At 40.8% G+C, this 24,526-nt stretch overlaps 2 protein-coding genes across 14 annotated transcripts in view; both read left to right on the forward strand.

The window, feature by feature from the left end:
* The window catches only part of AFDN (afadin, adherens junction formation factor), a 115,447-nt gene extending 112,879 nt beyond the window's left edge, over nt 1-2,568 (forward strand). For 12 of the 13 annotated variants that reach the window (XM_054162788.1, XM_054162798.1, XM_054162790.1 and 9 more), the window contains 2 exons: nt 186-270; nt 394-2,568. In XM_054162788.1, the coding sequence (XP_054018763.1) occupies nt 186-270; nt 394-538 (230 nt within the window). In that variant the 3' untranslated portion in view covers nt 539-2,568. Of the gene's footprint in view, nt 1-185; nt 271-393 lie in introns of those variants that run through there. The other variant, XR_008462321.1, reaches the window with a different exon arrangement.
* A 3,780-nt stretch (nt 2,569-6,348) lies between these two features.
* The window catches only part of KIF25 (kinesin family member 25), a 41,625-nt gene continuing 23,447 nt past the window's right edge, over nt 6,349-24,526 (forward strand). Inside the window, 8 exon segments of the mRNA XM_054162803.1 lie at nt 6,349-6,536; nt 7,265-7,330; nt 10,518-10,634; nt 13,082-13,220; nt 19,278-19,381; nt 20,600-20,688; nt 22,324-22,366; nt 23,435-23,502. Of these exon segments, the coding sequence (XP_054018778.1) occupies nt 6,462-6,536; nt 7,265-7,330; nt 10,518-10,634; nt 13,082-13,220; nt 19,278-19,381; nt 20,600-20,688; nt 22,324-22,366; nt 23,435-23,502 (701 nt within the window). The 5' untranslated portion in view covers nt 6,349-6,461.

Raw genomic sequence — 24,526 nt, forward strand, 5'->3', positions numbered from 1 at the left:
GCTGTTTTGGTGGAGGGTGGAATTTAGTAGTACTGACTTCAAATATTCTAAAGGTCAGATGACCCTCTAAATTTATTTCTGATTCTAGTTTGAGATTATTGGAAGAAGCACTGCACCTTTGTGAAGAAATACAGTATAAAACTTCTGTGTTGTAACTGCAATCTTTTGATTTACTTTTACGTAAGGAATAAACTCGTACACTGGATCTACAGGAGCAGCTGTTGGGGCCCATGACGTTTATCGGGATCCAAGAGACAAAAGATCTAAAAGGTGATGTGCACAAGCCAATGCATGTCACTGAGAATTATTTTATTTAAGGACATTGTTAAGAACTTATAATGACAGACTTTTTTCTCTCTCTTTCTGTTGTTTGTTTTTTTTTTAACTTTGCAGTCAAGATACAGATCTACCTGGAGCACCAGAAAACTTGACGTTCAGGGAACGCCAGCGACTTTTTTCACAGGGTCAGGATGTATCTAATAAAGTAAAAGCTTCTAGGAAATTAATGGAACTGGAAAATGAGTTGAACACAAAATAAGATTGAAGCACCTTATCAGATGTAACTGAAGATCTCTAAATTTGAGGGATTGAGATGGGGGGGCACTACTAATGAACAGAAAATGAGTGTTTTCTGAAAGAGTGACTGATTCCTCTATATCTAAGACTGTTAATTAAGATTTAGAGATGTTGCAATAGCAAGAAAACTGATTACTTTGCAGGAGCTTGTGGTTTATACAATGAAAGCACTGTAAAATTTTAAAGATACGAATCACGTGAAGGTAACTTTTTCCTTTCTGTTTTGGGAGTTAAGTTCTTGCGCACCAGACCAAGTAGCACTTGTCAAAGATAAGTTCTGTTTCCTGGTGTTTCACAGACACACTTTTGTTTTAGCTGCTGAGCAGAGAAAGTGAGAATAGCTTGAACTGCCTGAACTAAACTGCACTAGAAATTAATATTTTAGGTTGATAAGAAGCCAATATCTGGGCCACCATAAATAAGACTTTATATGCAAGTTCAGCATACTGTATGGTATGCATATCAATACAGATCTTACCATTTACTTGGTACTGGAATAACACATTCTGTAGGTAGAGCCTTGGAATAAAAACATTTCTAGTCCTATGTATTTGTTGGGTCTAAAACGGTTGCCTGAGAAGTTATCTGTAGTTACAGAAAAGTCTGTATGTTGATGCATCCCCACTATATGTTTCAGACTTTCAGGAATGTGAAGATAAAACCTTTGGATAATTGTTTCATTCAAAATTACATAAGCAATAGATAGCAAGCTGCACTAGTGGCCCTTCATCAGCTAGGACCAAAATGTTAGTAATGTATTAAAGGTGAGGAATAATGATTCCAGTTCCAAGGTAAGAAGAGCAGATACAAATGTTTTCTAAGAGTTGATTAAAAGTTATTAGGCAATTAGGCATGGAACAGTAATAAGTCTGCTATTATCAGTTCAGCAATATCTTGTTTATTTGGGTTTTTTCCTATGGCAAAGTGAACTGGCAGATACAAAGACTAAAGTGTGAAGCATCAAATACAATACTGCTGTCTGGGAGTGGGAATGTTAGTACGGTTGTTAACAGAGCTGGTGTGCTGGCACCAAACCATCTTTGCTCACACTGAGCAAGCAGTGCTAGAGAGCTCATCTTTAGTCTAGCTGGCTTTACTGATATCCTGTTACTGTTGTACTGAAAATCTGTTTGGCAGTTCAAGCTATTTTTTCACACTATAATAGCCTTATTTAATTTTGAATTGTTAATCTTTTTCCTCCCACTATTTCTTCAGCTATGCATATGTGGCTGATGATGTTGGGAATAAGGACCTCATCAGAGTTTTTCTCATTGTGTGATGTTAAGACAATATATATTGTGATTCCAAACAAATTTTCTATTTGACAAAGCTCTTTACTGGCTTTAGATGATGATTTTGTTTTTTCCCCCCCCTGTATCATATTGTTCTCTTATAAATATATATTTAGGGAATTGTGCACACTTCCAAATACGAAGGGGTAGACTTTCACTGCCTTAGGAAAGAAATCACTTTTAATAAGCGTTGTATGATAAATAAATGCAAGTTAATGAAAATTGGAGTGTAAATATTTTTTACGTATTTCAGGTTTCTTATTTGAAAGTGTGCTTTTACCGTTTCACCTGTTAAATATGAAGTAGAAGATTAAACTGGTTCAAAGTGTTAATGAAGGATCTGCATGCTTGCTATGTCTGTTAATCAGGAAAAGCAAGCCTCTCCCACTTTATCTTGAGAACACTAGCAGCCTTACAGTGACACATTTTTCTTAAGGAAAAAACTTAACGCTGTGGCTGAATTACTGTTGCTGCTAGAATCTGAAAAAGGCTTAGCAAAAAAAATACCTATAACCTTCAGTTGAGTGGATTTGGCCGCTATTGGGCATTCGGGTCAAGTGTGAATATGTGTAAAAGTGCTTTTCATATTTGTCTGTGCATTATTATGAAAAACATCAAAACTGCTGTAGTTTCCCATTTCTACTGTATTTCACTTGCAACCTATTTTTAATAAAGTTTGTATTGTATTTAACTTTGCATTAAATGGGTTTTTTGTAACGTTTGTTTGATTCTGCATTCATAACAGTATTATTGCAAATCAGAACAGCTCTTGCTAACGGGTTTTGCCTTGCCTGTCCTTTGAAAATACAAACTCAGCATGTCTCATAAGTGAATATGAGGAGCATAGTAACATTCAGTCCATCTCAAGGGAATGTATTCTACCTGGACTTGTGCAAAGCATTTAACACTGCTCCCCACAATATCCTGGTCTCTAAATTGGGAAGACATGGATTTCATGGGTGGACCACTTGGTGGATGAGCAATTGGTTTAGCTGCACTCAAAGAGTGATGATCAATGGCTTGATGTCTGAGTGGAGAGAATGACAAGTGGAGTTCCTCAGGATTTGGTACTGGGACCAGTGCTGTCAGTGACCTGGACAGTAGTATTGAGCACACTCCCTCAGCAAGTTTGCCAATGACACCAAGTTGTGTTGTGTAGTCAACACAGTAGAGGGAAGGGATGCCATCCAGAGGGACCTTGACAGGCTTGAGAGGTGAGCCAATGCCAACCTCATCCCAAACACAAACACAGGCTGGGTGGAGAATGTATTGAGGGAGTCCTGAGAAGGGCTTGAGGGTGCTGGTTGATGAGGGGGTCCTGAGAAGAGCTGGAGGGTGCTGGGTGATGAGAAGCCAAATATGTGTTGGCAATGTGCACTTTGTAGCCCAGGATTTGGTTGGCTCTCTGGGCTACATCAAAAGAATTGTGGCCAGCATGTTGAGGGAGGTGATTCTCCCCATCTGCACTGCTCTTGTGAGAACTGTGTCCAGCTCTGGAGCCCCCAGCACAAGGGCATGGAACTGTTGGAGTCAGTAGGAGAGCCACAAAGATAGGAGGGTTGAAGCACCTCTCCTATCAAGACAGGTTGGGAGAATTGGGGTCCTGGAGAAGATAAAGCTCTGGGGAGACCTTATAGCTGTCTTAGAGTATTTGAAGAGGGCTTATGGGACAGTTGGACTTTTTACAAAGGCATGCAGTGATAGGACAAGGAGTAATGCAAAGTGGAAGAAGATAGATTTATGATCAGACACTAGGAAGAAATTCTTCACTATAGGGGTGGTGAAGCACTGGAACAGGTTGTCCAAATAAGTTGAGGATGCTCCAATGCTGGAAGTTTTCAAAGCCAGGACTGAATGGAACCTAGTCTAGTAGGAGAGGTGTCCCTGCCCATGGCAAGGTCTTGGAACTAGGTGATCTTTAAGGTCCTTTCCAACCCAAACCATTTTATGATTCTATTCAAGACAATGCTGCCTTTGTAGCATCTTGAGATTTGCAATCCAACATAGTATTTCAGTGATGAAAAATAGTGTCAAATGTGGATTTAGGCAACTTCATTTAAGTTTCCAACCCTCCAGTAAGGATCTGTAATAAAGAAGGGCCCACATTTGCATGGAAAGAGAGGATCAAGTTGGTGGAAGTTCAGGGAAAGAAAACCCAACAGGATTCTTCAGAGCTAAGAACTGCTGTAGAAAGGCATGCTGGAATACAGCTTTGCAGCATTTCCAGAAGATAGCTGGATTTTGCATGTGTTTGTTGCCTCGATCTCACTGACTGTTTCCTCCATTGATTTTTGGAAATAGAAGTTCCCAAACAAAAATTGCTGCTGTTATGGGGTCAGTTGCACATCATACTGTGCATACAAATATTCTTAATACAAATACAATCTAACTTTCAGGTATGCATAAGGAAATTACTAAATAATAATTGTCCAAGGATGCCTAGTTCTAGGTTACTAGTTCACAGATAGCATGAGCTCCTGTGTGACAGCCTACAGAAACTAGTTTCTTACTCTCATAGTGGGTAAAATGCAGTGTAGGGGAGAAATTGACTTCAGAATTTATATTTCTGAGGTAATTCTGAATTATGTTGGAAAACAACATTGTTCTGATGTGATTGCTGTTGCAGGATGAGCATAAAATCACAGCTCACCTCAGTGTCAAGAACAGTGAGTCACACCCCTCAAGCTACCAAAATACTCCCCCTCAGATGGCTGATGTTCCTGAAATCCCATCTGCCTTACTTAGTGCCAACAGCTCTTAACATCCACAGCATTAAGAGTACTTTGGAAAGTGTTTTTTTTTTTCCCCTAAATCTATTTGTCAGTCTTCATTATTCCACCAGTGAAGAAATAGTTGCAAGGATGAACTGCTGACGAACTTCCAGTGAGTTTGTTTGCTTATGTTTTAAAACTGAGACTACAGGTTATAGGTGAGGCAGGAAGAAGTTGCAGTATCACAGGAAACAGCTGATGGAATGGTACAGAGATGTTTGTTTGGGGCTGTGAGAGATGGGCTGTACCTGGTTTCCTCTGTAAAGGATTGCTATCCCTTGTACCAAACACAGCAAGATTCCACGTTGTATGCCTTTGAATTTTCTACTGCCTGTATGAGAGCATCCTTGCCACACTCAGAAGACAGTAACTTGAGACTGTTGTTTTGCAGAACTAGATTCCTCTGTAATTACAGTGGTGGTGCCTCAGTTAAAACAAAAACCAAACTAAACCAACAAAAAAACCCCGCCTGTAATGTAGTAATTGTTTCCCACTTCCAAGAAGCTGGTATGTTTGTATTTGGGATATTCACATTTAATAGTTAAATAGTATTGTGAGTGCTTTCTAGATAATCATTGCAATACAGCGGAGCCCTAAGTGGTATTACTAACACGTCACACTGGCCTTGGAATCCTTAGTGTGAGACCCACAGCAATAACCTATATTAATAGCTCCTGTCTTGGGCAGCCTCTAAGAATGCCCACACCAGCTGGACCTGCTTCTCCTGAGACTTACCCTAGACACTAGTCTCGTTGACTAAAACACTAAATAGTTGAAGTTGGAAAGGGACCTCTGGTATCATCTACCCAAGAGTCAAAGCAAGGTCAGCTACTGCTGGTTACCCAGGGCTGTTGTCTAGTTGAGTTTTGACTATGTCCAAGGATGGAGACTCCACAACCTCTCTGGACAGTGTTTGACTAGCCTCACACTAAAAAAAAAATATTAAAAATTTAAAATACTTTATAAAAAAGTAATGAATGCCAGTTTGTGCCAACTGCCTCTTGTTCTGTCACTGGGCACCATAAAGTAGACTCTAGCTCCAGTTTTGTACTCTCTCATCAAGTACATATTGAGCAGATAGCACTTCGACACCAGACAGATCAACCTCTATCTCCCTCTGTGTAATAGCTTTTCCTATCCCTTAATCTTCTTTGTGGCCTTTGCAGCCTTAGCCCACAGTTCCAGGAATCCAGTAGCCCATAAAAGAGCTCTAAGCTCTGTGCCCCTCCAGCCCTTTGCTGTTGCTGCTGAACCTAAACGAGAGGCTTGTACCCCTGACCTCAGGAACTGATGTCCTGAGGAGAGAAATCGTTCAGGAGCCTCAGACCAGCCCTGGGAACTCCAGGTTTCCCTTCTCTCTCTGTGCTCCTCCCTCTCTTAGCCTCGGCCTCTGAAGTCACTTATCCCAAGTGATACTGCCAGATGGAGAGACGCCTCCCGCCCCTGATTATAGCACGTTTGTTAGCCTCTGTGTTAAATGCCATGCGGGGCGAGAGGGGAACAGCTGCTTCCACCCATCCTCGGCCCCAGCTGGTCCCAGGGACAGCGCCCCGTACCCTTCCCCCCGGCGTCAATCCCTGCCCACCCAGAGGCGCTCCCGGGGTTCCGCTAACGATCGGAGGCGGTGCGCGAGCAGTGCATGAGGCCCTCGTCCAGCCAATGGAAGCGCTTGCTGGGGGAGGGACAGCAGGCGGGGCCTGTCGCCACGGCAGCCGGGCAAGCTCCCCAGCCGCACCGTGCCAAACAAGGCTCTCTAAATCCCGGGGCGCTGCGGGGGCTGAGCGAAGCCCAGACTTGTCTCGGCGCGGGAGTGGGGAGGACAATGCGGCCGCGGAGCAGGCTTGACCTGGGTTCCGTGTGGGCCCAGCGCCTCCGGCAGCTGGAACAGCGGTTAAGAGTGAGGCCCGCGACGCGGCGGCGGCAGGGCAGGCGAGGGGCGGGCCCTGGCGCGGTGGGGAGAGAGCTGCCCGCGTCGGTCTTCGCGGCGATGGCGGGGCGGGAGGCGGGGGCAGGGGACGGTGAGCAGTGTCTCAGCCCGCCCGCAGCTCTCCTGACACTTTCCTACCTCTTCCCGTCAAAAGTATGTTCCTGGGTTTAAACTTTAGGTGAGAATCCCAGATGCAGCCCCCCGTGGGTACCAGGTAGGCAGCGTGATGTGGGGGTGAGACCGCTCCCCCTGGGGCTGGGTTTCAGAGGTGCGATCAGCCCTTCCAGCCCCGCCTCACGGCAGGACGGGCGTGCAGCGCTTTGGGAAGGCAGCGCCTGTGCGGAGAGAATCGTTTTGCTGGGGCATCAACGAAGAAGTTGGAATTAACAAATAATACATTCATAAATATATATACTAGAGCTTCTTCAACGACCTGGAAAACATCGGGAGATGACTTTATGTGACGTTCACACAAGGAAAGTGACAGAAAACATGTAATCATAGTAATCATGTAATCATAATCAACTTTTACATGCTATAGACAAATACTGTGCTAAGGAGATCTGGGGTAGGTAGGCCTTTAATTTTGGAAGGCAGAGAAACAGATGAATGTAATAAAACTGATAATCAAATTACTTTCATCAGACTCATTTATTTCATTTTAACTTCTGTGATTTGGGGTTGGTTTTCTTCCTTAGACTAAAGAAGAAAGAATAGTCGTCCTGGAAACTGAAAATGCTGCTCTTCATCTAAAACTTGCAGAGGTAACTACTGTTAATTTTTCAAAAAAAAAATAATTTTGATCAAAAACCAACCCACAAAACAACCAAACAAAACCGACAACAAAAACCACAACAACACAACACTAATATTGAAATCTGCCTTCCTGTTTTCAGATGTTGCAATTTTTACCTGCTGAGGAAATCTATATAAAGGGATTAAGGCTCAGTGTGTTGTTTGTTGTGGGGTTTTTTGTTGGTTTTGTTTGTTTTGGTGTGGAGGGTTTTTTTGTTGGTCGATTTTATTTGTTCCTTTGAGGTTTGTAATCATAAATAGTAGGAGTAACAATAGATTGATGAAGTGACTAGAAGTTGGCATACACTTAAATAATTGCCATTGTTTAAAATCTAAACAAGTTAACTAAGGAAATGACTCTGCAAGCATTACATATGGAATATTGCTTTCTGCTTGCAGGATTTTTTTTTTGTCTAAAGACCAAGGGTAGACTCTGAAGGAATACTTTTTAAGTACAATTAGGGTGATGCTCTAAAAAGGACTGTTCATAAAGTACAGGAAAAACTTTCTATTATGAGTAGGCTTATCAGAGATGCATGTATTTATGGCACTAGTTACACTTGTCTAGAAAAGTCAAGGAACTGTTGCAGAAGTCAGTTGCAGAGCATACAGCAGCGGCTGGACCCCATCACTTCTTTACATCAGCTATAGAAGCATGTGTTTTTCCTAGACAATTATTGAAACAAGGAGCAGCCTGTGATAAAGTTTGAGGTCTTCAAAAGTAGGATTTCAGAGATTTAGCAAATTTTCAATATTGATCTACATTGCTAAAGCAGAGCCAGCTGTGAGCATTAGTTGTGATGCAGACTGTTGGCCAAGACTTTCTAATCCAGGCTGAAACATCAAGTGGTTGGGTGACTTTGGGAAGGTCATTTGCCCCCCACCCGCTGTGTGTTTGTTAACACACATGACTAGAAGTGGGTTTAGTATTTTTCAGAACCTGACTGGAAGCAGATGGTACATCCAAAATGAGTTTTGCTAGGTATACAGAAGAATGATGTAATTTATTCTGTAGAAATATTACTATTGGTTTTGCCCTGCTTTATAATATTTACCAAAAATCTTAAGTATTGAATCTGTTGTTTTTTTTTTTCACTCTCACAAGCACAGGAAATAAATTATTTTAGTCAGTAAGGTGCATCAGATATAAGAAGATGTTACCTGAGTTAATGGAGCATTATCATCAAAGTACAACACTGAGTTTATTGCAAAAGGTACTGGAAGATACAAGCACCTACAGCCACCTCAGGAGCATTGCAGTGGTGCAACCATCAGTCAGAAACATCATCAAATGATTTGCAGAAATACTTTGCAATCAATTTTGCACTGATACTTCAATCCAGGTGGTTGTTTAATTATGCTTAAAAGACTTCTTCATTAATTTACCCATCTGCCTGAAAACATGAGCTAAACTACCATCTATGAAATAATTTTACCTTAATAGAAGAGTCTTTATTAAATGGAATGCTAGTTTTAATCAGATAAACTTAGGGTTGTGCAGTGTTTCACCATATCTTCCAATGTTTCACAGGGTATTCACAGACCTTCAGATCTGCTTCAGAGCTGCCTGTATGATTGACATGTAGCAAGTTCAGTCACAGTGATCAGGGTTAACAGGGATCTCATTATCAAAGATAATTGGATGTATTTTGGTTGAAGTGAGTTAGGGAGCTTTGGAAGCAAATTTACGATGATAGCCATAAATTAAGATTTGCAGTGGAAATGTTTACCTGTAGGTTGCATCAGTCTAATTAAAATGTTATCTCTTTCTGTAGACCCTCCCTTGCTTATATGCTTAGGACAATCATGAATATCAGCATTGTTACTGTTTTCTGCAGCCCAGTATATTATTATGGTAGCATATTGTAAGTGTTATGTAACACGAGAAGTCAGATTCCCTCTGTAGACTTGCCTGTTTGGAAATGAGTTTGCCTGCCTGCATGCCCATTGCTTTTGTTAGCAGTCCCTGAGGGTGGGGTCCTGTAGCCCTCCATACACAGAGCCAAATCTGCCAGTTTCACTTCTGTTTATAATAAAGCTGACTATTAAAAGTTTTATAGTCAGCTTTTTGCTTTTCATACATGAGCACACATTTCCAAGTTGACGGTTCTGGCCTGTAAACAGTTGCAAATTCAAGTTCTGGCCTATGAAAAACTGATGAATGCTAAAACTATTTTAAAGAAGGCAACCTCAAAACCAAGGCAGCATTTGCAGTAAAGATAATAGTGAAAGTGGTGAGAGGTTGGCTACAATGACAGTAGAATCAACTATTTTGATTTTGTGTTGAAAAAAACAGGAGGTCAAGGGGAATCTGTGAAGATGGTGGGAAGCATATTAGATGTTAAAGGCAGGTTTTAACTAGTGTAAGCTTATTGAACAATAAAGCTTGGTTACATATGTATTGCTTACATATATGCTTAATTTTTCACATGTGATTAGAGGTACTAACTCCAGTGTGCTGCTTACACACATTTTTGTCAGAAATATCGTCATGCATCTGGGTAACAAAAGTCTTGAAAATCTGAGTAAAAGAACACATGAACAATTTATAGAATCAGTCTCAATTTCTGCAACCTTAAAACCTGTAACAAAAGAGGGGAAAAAAAAAAAAAAGAGAGAGAGAGAAAGAGTTCTTAATCTCTTCCTGCTATCTTTTCCCCGTAATAACTTCTTATGTTGCTGCTAAAGTGTTGTATAGCTGTGCATTTGTTGCATTCGTAAATAGAAGATGCGTGCTTTGTGAACATGAAAAGGCCACATGAAAAGATTGATTTAGACAAGTGAAGTACTGTTCCTGGAAAATATAAACTTTCTTTATTCTCATGACTCCGGGGTATTGAATTGTTGTTTTTGCAGATGTCACCTGTAGTTAAACTGTTGTCCAGTGTTTACTTATTACCTATCATTATCAGATGACTGGAATGAAATCAAACCTATTATGTTAGTAGATTTGGTTCTTTCATGTCATTGTGCTCTTTCGTGCTTTCTTAATTTAAGTAAAAGGGAACCGTTAAAAGCAAAGAAATTATGTATTTACAACATCACATGTAGTCAAATAGTTACAAATGTTAACAGGGACAAAGGGAACAGAATGAAAGAGAAAGCATGAGTGCTTTAAACTGATTTTTAGGTGATTTTTTTTTATCTTTTAAACAGTATCAAGAATTGGCTGGAAGAAGCACTAATGAAGTATTGCAGCTCTACTCTGCTCATGGCCAGCAGCAGAAATTGCAAAGGAGTTCTGTTGTAACCCAGCTGCATGGAGCAATAAAGGTAAAAACATTTAGTAATAACGTAGGCATAATCTAATGTGCTTATCAAGTATAGCAGAACCCAGAGTAGTACCCAGAAAATGGTCAGATATGAATCTGATCTATGGCTTTATTGTGCTCATTGCAGTGCTCGCAGTGCAGTACAGCAACTCTTGAGTTAGCTTAAAACTTAGAGTGATTTTGCTGCAATAGGCTGCAAAGTCACCTGCAAAGCAGATAAAATTGGCTGCTCCTGAGCTCCAGGATGCCATCATCAAATGGGCTAGATATTTTTGTAATCAAAACCTTGCAATCTCTCATTTGATTATGATAAAGACATCCCCTAAACCCAAATAATACTTTAGCCAGATAGGCAGATCCTTTAAAAAAAAGCATTGGAGAGCTCCATTGATTTTACTGAGAGTTCTGCACTGGTGACCTCACAAGAGGGAGTAGTTTGCTGTGTGCTCACTTAGTTTCTCTTAATTTTGCATGAGAGACTCAAACTGTTCTACCAGTACCAAAATAATTTCCTTTGTTGAAGTACTTGGCCCAGGTGGCCAAGAGGGCCAATGGCATCCTGGCCTGTATTAGGAATAGTGTGGCCAGCAGGAGCAGGGAGGTCATTGTGCCCCTGTACTCTGCATTGGTTAGGCCACACCTTGAGTACTGTGTCCAGTTCTGGGCCCCTCAGTTTAAGAAGGACATCGAGACACTTGAACGTGTCCAGAGAAGGGCAACAAGGCTGGGGAGAGGCCTTGAGCACAAGCCCTATGAGGAGAGGCTGAGGGAGCTGGGATTGTTTAGCCTGGAGAAGAGAAGGATCAGAGGTGACCTCATTGCCCTCTACAACTACCTGAAAGGTGGTTGTAGACAGGAAGGGGTTGGTCTCTTCTCCCAGGCAACCAGCACCAGAACAAGGGGACACAGTCTCAAGCTGTGCCAGGGGAGGTTTAGACTCGAGGTGAGGAAAAAGTTCTTCACCGAGAGAGTCATTCGTCATTGGAATGGGCTCCCTGGGGAGGTGGTGGAGTCGCCGTCCCTGGAGGTGTTCAAGGGGAGATTGGACGTGGCACTTGGTGCCATGGTCTAGTTGTGGGGTCAGTTGGGACAGGTTGGACTTGATGATCCTCGGGGTCTCTTCCAACCTTGGTTATACTGTGATACTTACTCCTTAAGTTACTCAGTAGAAAAGTGGGTTCCTTTTAGTGATGCCAGCAATGTCAGCTTTCCTCAGGGCATCAACGAATGCCCACGTAAAACAACTGAAAAGTATCTTAGGAAAGGTGATTCTTAACAGTTGATGTAGCTTAATTGTAGCATGGTTGGACTAGTTGACTATTATAGATCCCTTCCAACTGAACTATTCTGTTCTAATTTTGCTCAGTAAATTTTGCAGCAGCATTTTACATTTTAGGATAGCTAGAATGGCAGAACTCCTTGGGATGCAAAACCAGTGGATAGGGATGGTTTAGTACTCGAGATCAATGAGTGTTAGGAGAGAGCAAAGCTCTCCAAGTAAAAGTCTATGTAATTGATAATTCTATACCCTTAATAAAAATACTCCAAATTTCTCCCAGTTATATTCCATGGCTTTTGAACGTGATAAAGGCAGTGATTTTCTCCCTTTATTTTTCCAACTGTGGTATTGATTTCAGTGATATGACAATAATCTAAAGGGCCACCTAATATGTGACACCGTAGCAGGCTGACTAATAAAACTTCACAGTGCTTCTGTGAGATAAGGTACTATTAAGCTCATCTTACAGATGGGTTTACAGATTTGTTCCACAATTTCAATGTCAAAAAGTCTACTGGTCCTAAAATCAGGTCAATTTGGGTTTACTTTGTTTGTGCTTTCAAGTTAACATAAGCAGTTTTAAAAACACTTAAAAATCTCCCAAGCTATGTTATGCTGAGTTGTACCCATAATAGAAATACTTTTCTAAACAATAAGGCTTGTGGTGTTTCAAAATACATCTGTTCTCATAGGAAGGCATAGAACTGGTTTACTTAAAAAAATTACTTCCAGTGAAGCTTATCAAGTACATCCTGATCAAATTGTGGAAAATGAACGCAATAAGGAATATAGAGATCACAAATTCTCCTTGCTAATTCTGTATATGTCTTTTAAGTGGACAGAAAACGCACATGTTCACACATACTTTTATTTGATGAAATAAGAAAGAGACTTTGTTATTCCTGAATCAGTATTATGGTTGAAGTATGTACCATAAGATTGGTAGGGATCCATAAAATCTTCCTGAAGTCTTTAGGAAATTACATTGCTAAACGTCTTGCAGGATCCTTCTTTAAACGTGCTGAAACAGACACTCCTGAAGACTTCCTTTCATCAAGTAGAGCATTGTTCCTGACTCTGATACCTCACCATAATTGTGTTATGCTGATTCTTGCTTAAGTACTGGGTTTGTGTCTTTATAACCTTTCTTTTCCCTTCTTGCTGAGAAGAGGCTTAAACAAGACCTGAAGAGCCTACATTCATTTGCTCTTGAGCTTTCAAAAGACTTTCAGCGTCAAAGCAAGACTTATCTTTACCAAGTTTTGACAGCAGTCCAAGGGATACAGCTGCAAAATGAAGCAATGCAAAGTAAGGCTCATTGCACGTTCATGTCAAGCACATAACATCCACAGTGTTACTAACATTAAAAGGCTGAATTTGGTTTTTGAGAAATGTGTCACTGAAATTGTACCACTTGTTTTTCATTTGACATTAGATCATCAAGGACGTCTGATGTTTTAGAGAGTGAAAGTAGCTCTTCAGAGGTTATGACTGATAACTGGGGTTTAGCTTTTGTGTTGAATGCCCCTGCTACTAAACTGCTGCTGTACAGTGGCTCAGCTGTAACATGTTTTTATCTGAAGTTCTCAGGCTTGTTGTCTTGTCTGTTTTAGAATAGCTGAAAAAAGAGTGTGTTGGTTGGCTGAAATTTACCTGAAAATTAGGGCAGACTGGCTTTAAATATTTCTCTGTATTTTACAGAGAAAATTTTACTTCCAAACAAAAACCAGTTCTACTTGCTAGACTGTAGGTACTAACACCACATGAACTACTCTTTTGGAATTCAGGTGTACATGTAAAGCAGACCCTGCAGTGCACTAGCCCCCTCTGCCCTCATCACCAAGGACTAAGTGCATTTGTCCTACACTTGCATTTCTTGGCACAGATCTGTACACCTGCTTTCAGTGTCCTTGATTCTGGTGGAAATCCTACCAGGCCCGAGAAGCACATACAAAGCATACATTGTTCGAAGCTCAGCAGCCTGATGACTAACAACAAATACACAAATTTATGATCATAATGAATCTTTGATGTCTATGTGTGGCCATTTAAAAGGTACATTTTCTCCTGCTTTGCCTTTTGGTTGAAGCATTTAATTGAGATCGATCCAATTCTGATGGGACTACTCATGTCAATTATCAACAAAGAGCATTTGTAGTGATGGCTGTTTGAAGAACATGTCTCTGTATGTTATGTACTAACTTAGTGATCAAAATTGATTTGATGATGGTATATGTAGAGAAAATGCTTAATCAAGCTGTCCTTAAAACAGAAAATCAGCCCTAGGTAAAGGTGTATATTTCCCTATTGAAGCAGGGGCTAAATAAACAGATAGGACGTTGGATTTGGCACTTGAGCTATTGTGGTGTAAGTAAATACTAAGTATTCCTTATGAGGCCTTGCAGATTCCTGTTGGTTGTTCTTAGGTTGCACTTCATGCTGCATTGTTCTGTGAAATCATAACTGGCAGAACTTCCTTGCCTATAACAAAACAGTGTGGACGCTGGATGACCTAAGTTTCCTGTAATAAGTGACTAGTCCCTTGCTTAGAAACATTTACAGTGTGAAACCCCACATTTCCCACTGAAATTTTAAATAGTAGCAATTCCTAAGAGAGAGAAGTGCTCATCATTCTTTTTGTTATAGGACTGTTTTCCTCATAAACAAAGCTGCTGTCATTTTAGTGAAAAATGCTGGCCATCTGACTGCAAATGATACTACTGAGGCATAAATGCATAAATTCAGCAGATACTTGGGAGGGTAGGAATTCTTTAAAAATTAAGATGACTCTTTAGATTGCTTCACCATGCAGGTGTTATTAGAAAGAGGAAACAACAAAGCATCTGTGTGTGCAAAACATATTTTCAGCCACTGTTCTCACTGCTTGGTACAAAGGAGCAAAATCTGTCAAAGTATGTGACAGAGGAGATGCTGCAAGGTACTAAAATATTTTGTGAAAGCTGCTGTAGCCCAGCAGATATCCTTACAGATATCCTGACAGATATCCTTAGCAGTTCCAGGACACTTTGTCTCTGGGGTGGAGAAGCAGAAAAACTGGGTAAGGAGCTTATTTCCCACTTTGCCAATATTCTATAGGCATTCCTGTGGCACCTACATGCTGTGCTTCTCATGGAGAAAGCTGAGCTCTGCATGGCACTGATGATTTGTGTTTGTGAAGTACCATCATCTTTTACTGTCAACTCACAGCAGTCTCACCAGCTCAGCTACCTTTGGCTTTGGAAAGTTTTTCCTTCTTAGTATACAGCAGAGGAGGAGGAGAGGTAGCTTAGATCCAGCAAGAGCCCAAAGAACAATGCTATAGCCCAGTCTATGGAATACAGATGAATTCAAAGGGAGTTTCAAAATTAAATTGTGATAGCTGATTACCCTAGAAAGGCCTGGTCAGATTGACCTCCTTTTTCAACTGAAATCTAGTATGGAAAGAAGCATTAAAGACTTCAGGAAACTATGGGGTCAGTTACATCCATCTCTGTGGTAGGTTGTGGCTATGCTAGGTTATGCTGTCCCTGTTGCTCATGTCCCCACCATGGAACTTTCCTTTATGCCTGTGTAACTGTGTGACCGCACACAAAACAGACCAGGGAACTGATCTAGGACAGAAATTACTTAACAGGGTTGTGTTCAGACCACCATATGACCATGGAAGCAGTTGTGCAAGCTCAGGAGAAGGTCTGGTGGAGCACTGAATGGGAAGGAATGAAAAGCTTCTTAACCAGGACTGTCAATTAGAGAAATGTTACAATCCTGAACATCTTTGCAAACCATTGCTCCTCCGCACTGTTAATCTGATGATTAATGACATTTAAACAGGAAAACCATCATTCCCAGCTCCCAGAAAGTTTCCATATAGATTAATGAGATGAGCAAGGCATGGGGGTCAGTGACTACTTCTCTTGAATACTGGAAAGTGGGTTATTAGTATTTTTAAACGGAAGCACTCGGTGACTGCTCAGAGATTATGGATGAAAATGTAATTTACGAGTTTGAAGCTGATGCCAAGCAGAAAACTAGCAATATGTTAAATAAGTGTTTATACCTATATAGCTCCACTTTCAGAAAAATGAACTTCAGAAATAATTTCTGCATTAGGAACCTTGCTCTTTGTAGCCTCTGCTCAAGAAGTTTTTCTGTGCTGCTCTTAAAGCTTTACAGAATATAGATACTAAAAATGATGGTTCACTCTTACAAACATTGAAGTACTGTCTGCTAACTGCAACAACTTGACTCATTTTCTGGAGACTGCAGTCCTTCACCTGTCTAGTTTAAAGCCAAGGGATCAAATTAGAAATCCTCAAGGCCAGTTTCTGTTTTCACAGTCATCTTCACCATGGAAGGCTACTTAGAAAAAAAATTAAGAGTGGGGCCTAAGTTAACTGAACCTGGATCAATAATGTCCAGTAGGCTTCTCAGAGTCCTTACAAAGAAGTCACTTAAATATTGAAACAAACTAGTAATTTTCATTGTTTTTTCTCTAAAGACTGGAAGAATAGAAGATTAAGCAGTAAAGCAATAGGAGCTAAGGGTGGTATTCAAGAAACTTCAAAAACTGAAAGTGCATGCACACAAGTGTTTAAATGAAGACATTCATTATGGCGTTTAATTAAAAAAAACCAATGAATTCCAAGCTCATAGTTGGAAAAATACTGTATGATTAGGGGCCAGTACATCTAAGAGTCACTTTTGACAATTTGTTGTAACATACTTGCATTTGATTCTTCTGCCCAAGACACCCTAGTGCTACTCCACATACAGGATGCAAGAAAAGGATTTTTCTTAATAAGACTCCTAGACTTTGATTCCAAGACTTTTATTCCCCAACTATTGACATCATGGTTTCCATGCATGCATGTGCTTGTTGAGGAACATTATGAGCTGGAGGCAAACAGTGTGGGTATTTCACAGAAAAGATCTGAGGAATCTCTACTGTGGACAAACATCCCTTGAAATGATCTCGTTTTTAATATATACGAGAGAGCATAAATCATGGGTGTGACATGCTGATATTTTAAGTGTATTCCTTTATTGATGAGTAGCACATGCTGGTGGCCATCCTACTAACTCAGCTCTCAAACCATGCTTTTGACTGCCTGATACTCTACATCTTCAAACTGCTCACTAATTGCTGGAGAGATTGATTTCCCACTGGGACTCCTAAATATTTGCTTTTTACACATTTTTTTAGTCACATTATGTGCCCTCTAGGCTGTATGCCTTTTTTAAGGCTGCATCAGTGTTAATGTGCAGTGACCTGCTGTGCCACTTAGACACAAGTCTATGGGGCTGGATGGGCTGCACCCAAGGGTGCTGAAGGAGTTGGCAGATGTGCTCGCCAAACACTTTCCATCATTTACCTGAAGTCCTGGCTAACTGGGGAGGTCCCAATGGACTGGAGGGTAGCAAATGTAACACCATCTACAAGAAAGGAAGAAAGGAGGATCTGGGAAAATATAGACCTGTGATTCTGACCTTGGTACCAGGGAAGGTCATGGAGCAGGTCATCTCAAGCCCCATTACACACCATAGAGAGAACAACCAGGGGATCAGGCCCAGTCAGCATGGGTTTATGAAGGGCAGGTCCGGCCTGACCAACCTGCTCTTCTATGACAAGCTGAGCAGACTATACGATGAGGGAAAGGCTGTGGGTATTGTCTACCTAGACTTTCAAAAAGCCTTTGATACTGTTTCCCACAGAATTATTGTGGACAAACTGTCTCTGCTGGATAAAGCACTGGCTGGGCAAACAGGCTCGAAAAGTGGTGGTCAGTGGAGTTAAATCCAGCGGGCGGCCAGTCACAAGTGGTGTTTCTCAGGGCTTGGTATTGGGAACACTTCTGTTTAACATCTTTATTGATGCCCTTGATGAAGTCGTAGAGTGTGTCATCAGTAAGTTCACAGATGACACCAAGTTAAGTGGGAGTGTTGATGTGCATGAGGGTAGGGAGGCTCTACAGAGGGACTTGGATCGATTGGATCCATGGGCCAATGTTAATGGGATGAGCTTCAGGAAGGTCAAATCCCAGGTCCTACACTTGGGTCACAACAACCCTAAGCAATGCTACAAGCTTGGGGAAGTGTGGCTGGAAAGCTGTGTGGCAGAAAGGGACCTGGGGTTTCTAATTGAAGAGCAAGCAGTGTGCCCAGATGCCAAGAAAGCCAACGGCATCCTGCCTGTATTAGAAATGGTGTCCAGCAGGAGTAGAGAGGTGATTGTTCCCTTGTACTCAGCACTGGTGAGGCCACACCTTGAGTGCTGTCTCCAGTTTTAGGTACCTCAGTACAAGGGAGATGTGGAGGTGCTGGAGCCAGTGCAGAGGAGGACAATGAATATGGTGAAGAGCCTGGAGAATAAATCTTATGAAGAGAAACTGAAGGGGCTGGGGCTGTTTGAAAAAGAGGAGGCTGAGGGGAGACTTCATTGCTGTCTACAACTACCTGAAAGGACGTTGTAGAGAGGCTGGTGCTGGTCTATTCTCCCAGGTAATTACTGATAGAACAAGAGGGAATGGCCTCAAGCTGTAACTGGGTAGGTTTAGTCTGGACATTAGGAAAAAAAAATTCACAGAAAGAGTGGTCAGGCATTGGAATGTGCTGCCCAGGGAGGTGGTTGAGCCACCAACCCTGGATGTGTTTAAAGGTGGTTTGGATGTGGTGCTTGGGGATATAGTTTAGGGGTGAACCTTGTAGAGTAGGGTTATTGGTTGGACTTGGTGATCCTGAGGGTATTTTCCAACCTGAATGTTTCTGTGATTCCGTAATTGGGCTGAAATAAACCCATTTGTTTTAGAAGGTTTTGATGATGCCCTATATTGCTTTCCTTGGTTTTGTGAAGGAGACTGCCTTGGGTTCAAATGATCAGTCTTTTTATGAAATCCTACCCAGGAAGTTAAAGTACCTGTCTTAAGAGGGAACTTTATAGATGAAAATGAGGCTGAGGATAAATGATAAATTATCTTCTTGCAGAGTTAGCTGGCATGTATCTAATAAGCTGCAGATATGTCATGATCCTTGTAAGTGATAGCTCCATCCAGTAGCAGATTACTTCAAGTTTAAGTTTCAGGTTTCACTGATAGATAACATTACTCTAATTAAACTGAGGGATTTGAATTGCCTTTAAATATCTTACATTTTTGATTGATTTTCAGTATTTCACATGTATAGGTAATTATCTGTAACTGCATAGCCATTTGATAGCTTGATGTCTGATAGGCTTTTTCAGAGGTGCTTTTTCAGCTCTAGCCCTCCTAATGAAAGTTTGGTAGAAGTTAAAAAGGTTTGTGCTTGTATTTAAAAGGTTAAAAAGGTTTGTGCTACTGGAAACAGTTCTTTGAAACAGCTTTCTTCTAGTGTTTCAGATAAAAGCTTTTGATCTTGAGCAGTCTCTACAAGAGGTGACAGAGAGATATGAGAAAGAAAAGCAAAAGAGGAGAGCTCTGCATAACAGTTTAGTTGTAAGTATATTTAATGACAGAATATCTTCTCATTTTGTTGTAATTATGTCCATAATTTCTTCCCCAATAAAACTAATCCTTTTCATGGGATACATCACCTCCCCCAGATGTCTGTGTATGATGCATTTCTTTGCTGAGGCACATTTGCCTTACAAAAAACCCCACGCCATTCTTTGTGCACAAGAATCTTCCAAAGGTATTGCCCTAAGGAGCAGCATTCATTTTGAATAGTGGACAAAACTTGACTTTCTTTATCCTCTTCTCTAAATTCACAGATTCTGAAATTGCTCTAGAATTCTTAAAATGATCAATTCAAAGTGGTTGTCTTTTAGTTTTCCAGATATGTCTAGCTGTATCATGCTCAGCCATTAGTGATGGTTCATTTGGGGTAATTGTTTCCTTTTTTTTTTTTCACTTTAACTTTACTTTTCCTCCTAACCCTCCCAAATGACTAGGTTTTGGTTGCCTGATTCAGGATCTGATTTTTAAAAACACAAACCTCCTTCAAACAAGAGTCTTGCACTTGGGAAATTAAAGCTATTTGCTGAACAGTACTTAACTTCCAAACTCTGCCTTGTTTTGCAGTTTACTGAAAGGATATTCCCCAGGGCAGTGAGGGTTTAATGCCAGTGACCACTAGTCATCACAGGCAAGCTCTTTTCCCTAATACAAGATGAGAACTGAAGGAAGGAAATTCACTAAGTTAGATAAACGGAAGTCTGCAGATAAAAATCAGTTAGTGGCTTTTTAGTCATGTATGAACACACAGTACAGAGGAAAAAGTATAAAATGTTTTACATTCTACATCTACATCAGGTGGAAGAGAAATGGAGTGTGTAATCTTGGCTGTTGATTTACAGTGAGACTGTGGGATCTGAGGAAGCTCAAGGGGAAGTACCCTGAAGAAGGGAAAATGACTCAGGCTGAAAGTCTCATTTGTTTCCTCCAGACTACAGATTTGGAGAGGGATACAACATTCCAGAGTTCTGAAGAGCTCATGCTTCCTCAAGTACTTTCTCCTCACTTCTCCATGCAAATGAAATTATAAATACTTATATATAATTTATGAAATTATAAATACTTTTTCTCTCTACAGAGTCTAAGACTTGATTTTGTAAACATCTGCTTTCATATATGTTCATGTCTCCTTCACAAATTCCAGCGTATTTGTCCTCTCCAGGACTTTTTGTTCAATAGATCTTAATATTCTAACTCTAGGAACTGAGAGGAAATATCAGAGTCCACTGCAGGATCCGACCATTACTACCTTTTGATGCTGCTGCTGGGCATTCTATATCTCAGGACAGGTAATTTATTTTGGCTGTGTTAGAACTTAGCTGACTCATAATTAATATATAGAGAAAACACAGTAGTTATGTGTTATGGTTAGTTGTTTGGGTGGTGTTGGATTGGTTGATGGGTTGGATGCGATGATCTTGAAGGTCTCTTCCAACCTGGTTTATTCTATGTATTCTATGTATTCTATGTGTATTTGAGAACAACTGTGTTCTTGATTTTTCTGATTTTGGGGGGGGTGGTAGATGAAGATGATGGTATTAGAAAAACTAAATGATCTTTCCTTCTGCTTGCTTTCTCTCTCCCCTTGCCTGAAAGTATGTCCACATGTATAAAAAACCATAGCTGCTCTGCCAAGCCAGGGATAATCTGTGGCTTGGTAGAATTAACACAGCTGCATCAGTTTGGAATATATTCACTATCCTATACAAATTCTGGGATGCAGTAATGTAGTAACTGTTAGAAGTCACAGCATTACAGTTGATTTTTAATGCTGTAGAACAGATTTACTGTCAGCACAAACACTGTTCATGCTGTCAGTGTAGTTTGGCTTTGCATCTCTAACGTATAATACACTTACTGTAAGTGAAGTGTCAAAGCATTCCAAGATCCAAAAGGAAAAGAGGGATTAGATGCAAGTATGTGCTGTAACAAGCTGAATTCTCCATTGATGATTTAACATGAAAGAAGGGAGGGATTGAAACATACACAAACAAAGAAGGGGAACTAGGTGGGTGGTTAGAAATAAGTAACATTATCACTTGCTGTATCAGTAACTAACCTGTTTGGGGCCTTAGTTTACTTTTGCTGGCTGGTAATTCTAAAAGAGTACATCCAGTGTTCTAAGTTTATTAGGTTTTGGTAAATCTTTTAAAATGTATGTAATTGTTTAAATTAAAACAACAGCAGACACAGCAGACAAGAAGTTTCAAGGAGCCTGAAGGGGAAACTTGCATTAATCCATGCTTGATATACCTGGGAAGGAACCCACTTGCTGTTTCTGACGCTGTACAGAATAATGCGATCAGGCAGTGAATCGCAGCGTGAAACAGAATGGACTGGGCCAGACCAACAATCATAAAGGCTAACTTTAATTAATATATCAAAAAGTAATTTAAATAAAACATAGTTGTAAAAAGTAATTTAAATAAAACATAGTTGTAAAACTATGACTTACTCTCACAACACATACTCACATGAATGAATTTTAATTCTTTGGCAATCCCAGTCAGTTTTTGGACTAGTAATGGATGCCAGATCAGAGACAAATACCTAAAAAGAGGATGGTTTTGACTTCAGTGTTCTAAAGTGAAAGCCTCTTGTTACAAGCTCACATTGTAATCTCAAAATAATAGAATGGCTTGCATGTGAATTAATCTTAATGGGGTTTGTTCTAAATGTTATTTTCATGCAGGTTCTTTTGCTGTTGCCCTTTAATTTGCTTTTTTATTCAGGATTAACTGCGGTGTTAGTCTGTGCGTCGGGTGTAATACTAATGGCAGTTCTGAAAGGTATTCAGACAATGTGTAGTTCACAGACATTTTGAGCATTGACTGTCCCCAGCTAAATGGAACATGTGGTTTGAAAGATACTAAGATACTTTTTTTTCCCCTGTTGGCTTTTTTTTTTTTTTTTTCTCCTTACAGGCAAAGAAACTTCTCAGAAAAAGTGATATATGCTGCTGATGATGTGAGTATTTGATGGTTAGGCTTAGGATTTTACCAGATGTACAGGAGAGTATTTCATTTTACATTTTGAGCTATTTTAAGATTTCTCATCTCCTCAGCATAATAGTAGCAAGTACATGAACCTTTGTCTTGAAGCTTGTTGTGCAGTAATTGTAGGGAGTGAGTACACATTACACATCAGGTTGAACTACTCCATGTAGATTAGGACACTGAGCAGCACTACTGTTGTCACTACCTGAGAGAATGAGTAGGTGAGGCACTGAATACCCAGACTCTTGGTGATGACAGGAATATAGGAAATTCAGCTTGAATGTAAGAGGCCGTGAAGGTAGTCAAACTCTGGAACAGGTTGCCCAGACAGGCTGTGGACTCTGTGTCTTTGGAGATACTAAGAACTTGACTGGATATGGTTGTGGGCAACCATTCTGTGATTGTGTTCTAGGATCCCACATGCTGCTTTGCCACAGTTTGGTCCGTCTCTGGCGGGGCCTGCTGTGTGCACTGGTTTGCACGCTGGTCACACTGTTGTGCAGGTATTATTTTCTCAGATCTGTAGGGGCTCAGTCTGTGGCAAGAGTCATTTGGAGGCTGTTACTTCAGCACCCCGTGCCACTGGCCTGAGGGACAGTAGGAATTGCAGCACTCCCATCAAATGTAACAAGGTAACCACAGGTTACCAACCGAGGAAACCTCCTTGAATCAGAGGAACTATTTTGTGTGCTAGTGAGCTTCCACCCAAATGGTCATAAACCCCTGTATTTTTTCCTTTGCATTTCTCTGCAAGTAAGCAGCATGTGCCATGAGGAGCAGAAGAGCAAAGAAGTTATGTAAGGCATGCCAGACTGATGTGATTACACTCCAGTAACAGTTTAAAGAGATGATTACATATCTGCCACTTACAAAACTACTATAATTCATCTGGAAAGTGAATTCCAGCTGAAGAAGGGCCTTGGACTTCATGATCCTTAAGTACTGCCACCACCTGGAATGTTAGAATTGATAAATATTTCTTTGTGTGTGTGTGTATGTGCCTGTGTTGTTAACTGTGAGTATTTTGGTTTTCTCTTAGGAAACTGTCCTTGTAAAGTGTAGCCGTCCTGGCCATGCTTCAATAAACAAGTCTTTTCAGTTTGAGAGGTGAGTAGCCCTGTGTAGCAATCTGGATTGCTGGAAGATTTGTATAGTGAAGACTAATATTTTAGCAGGCATTGGTTAGAAGTAATGTTCTTTTATTTAGTTGTGTCTATTTATTTATGTATGTGGTATTTGTATTCTTCCCAGGCCACTATAATGCACTTCAGGATATAGATGACACACTTTGTTTTCCCTCTCAAGTTAAGACTACTGATATACCTGTGGTTGAAACTTGTATAGAGACTTATGTGACCCTCTTTACAGTTTGAGTAGCTATCATAATCCTTAAAACATTTTGAGATAGCAAAATGTTATCTATATTTTAAAGGTAAGGACTTGAGGTGGATTGTATGACTTCCGCATGAGACATGCAGCGTGACTGAGCCAGAAACTGGACCAAGGACTTGCAAAACTCGGTTATTCAGCCATGCTACTTTAAAGAGTTAAAATGTCCTGAATATAGAAAGCCAGATAGAGTAGTGCTACTATTTAGATCAGGTTGCCCAGAGCCCCATCAAGCCTGACCTTGAATATCTCCAAGGATGGGGCTTAAACTACCTCCATGGGTAGCCTGTTCCAGTGTTCTATCACCCTTATGGTAAAGAACTTCCTCCTAAAGTCCAACCAGAACTCTAATCCAAAGCTATTGGCCCTTGTCCTATCACTACAGGCCTTTGTAAACAGTCCCTTTCCAGCCTTCTCGTAGGCCCCTTTCAGGTACTGGAAGGCCACTATCAGTCTCCCTGGAGTCTTCTCTTCTCCAGGCTGAACAACCCCAGCTCCCTCAGCCTGCCCTTGTAGGAGAGGTGCTCCAACCCCTTGATCATTTTTGTGGCCCTCCTCTGGACCTGCTTCATCAGGTCCATGCCCTTCATGTGTTGAGGGCACCAGAGCTGGACACAGTACTCCAGGTGAGCTCTCACCAGAGCAGAATAGAGTGGCAGAATCACCTCTCTTGACCTGCTGGCCGTGCTTCTTTTGATGCAGTCTAGGGTGCAATTGGCCTTCTGGGCTGCAAGCGCACACT

Source organism: Dryobates pubescens, chromosome 6 (assembly GCF_014839835.1).
Source record: "Dryobates pubescens isolate bDryPub1 chromosome 6, bDryPub1.pri, whole genome shotgun sequence".
Lineage (NCBI taxonomy): Eukaryota > Metazoa > Chordata > Aves > Piciformes > Picidae > Dryobates > Dryobates pubescens.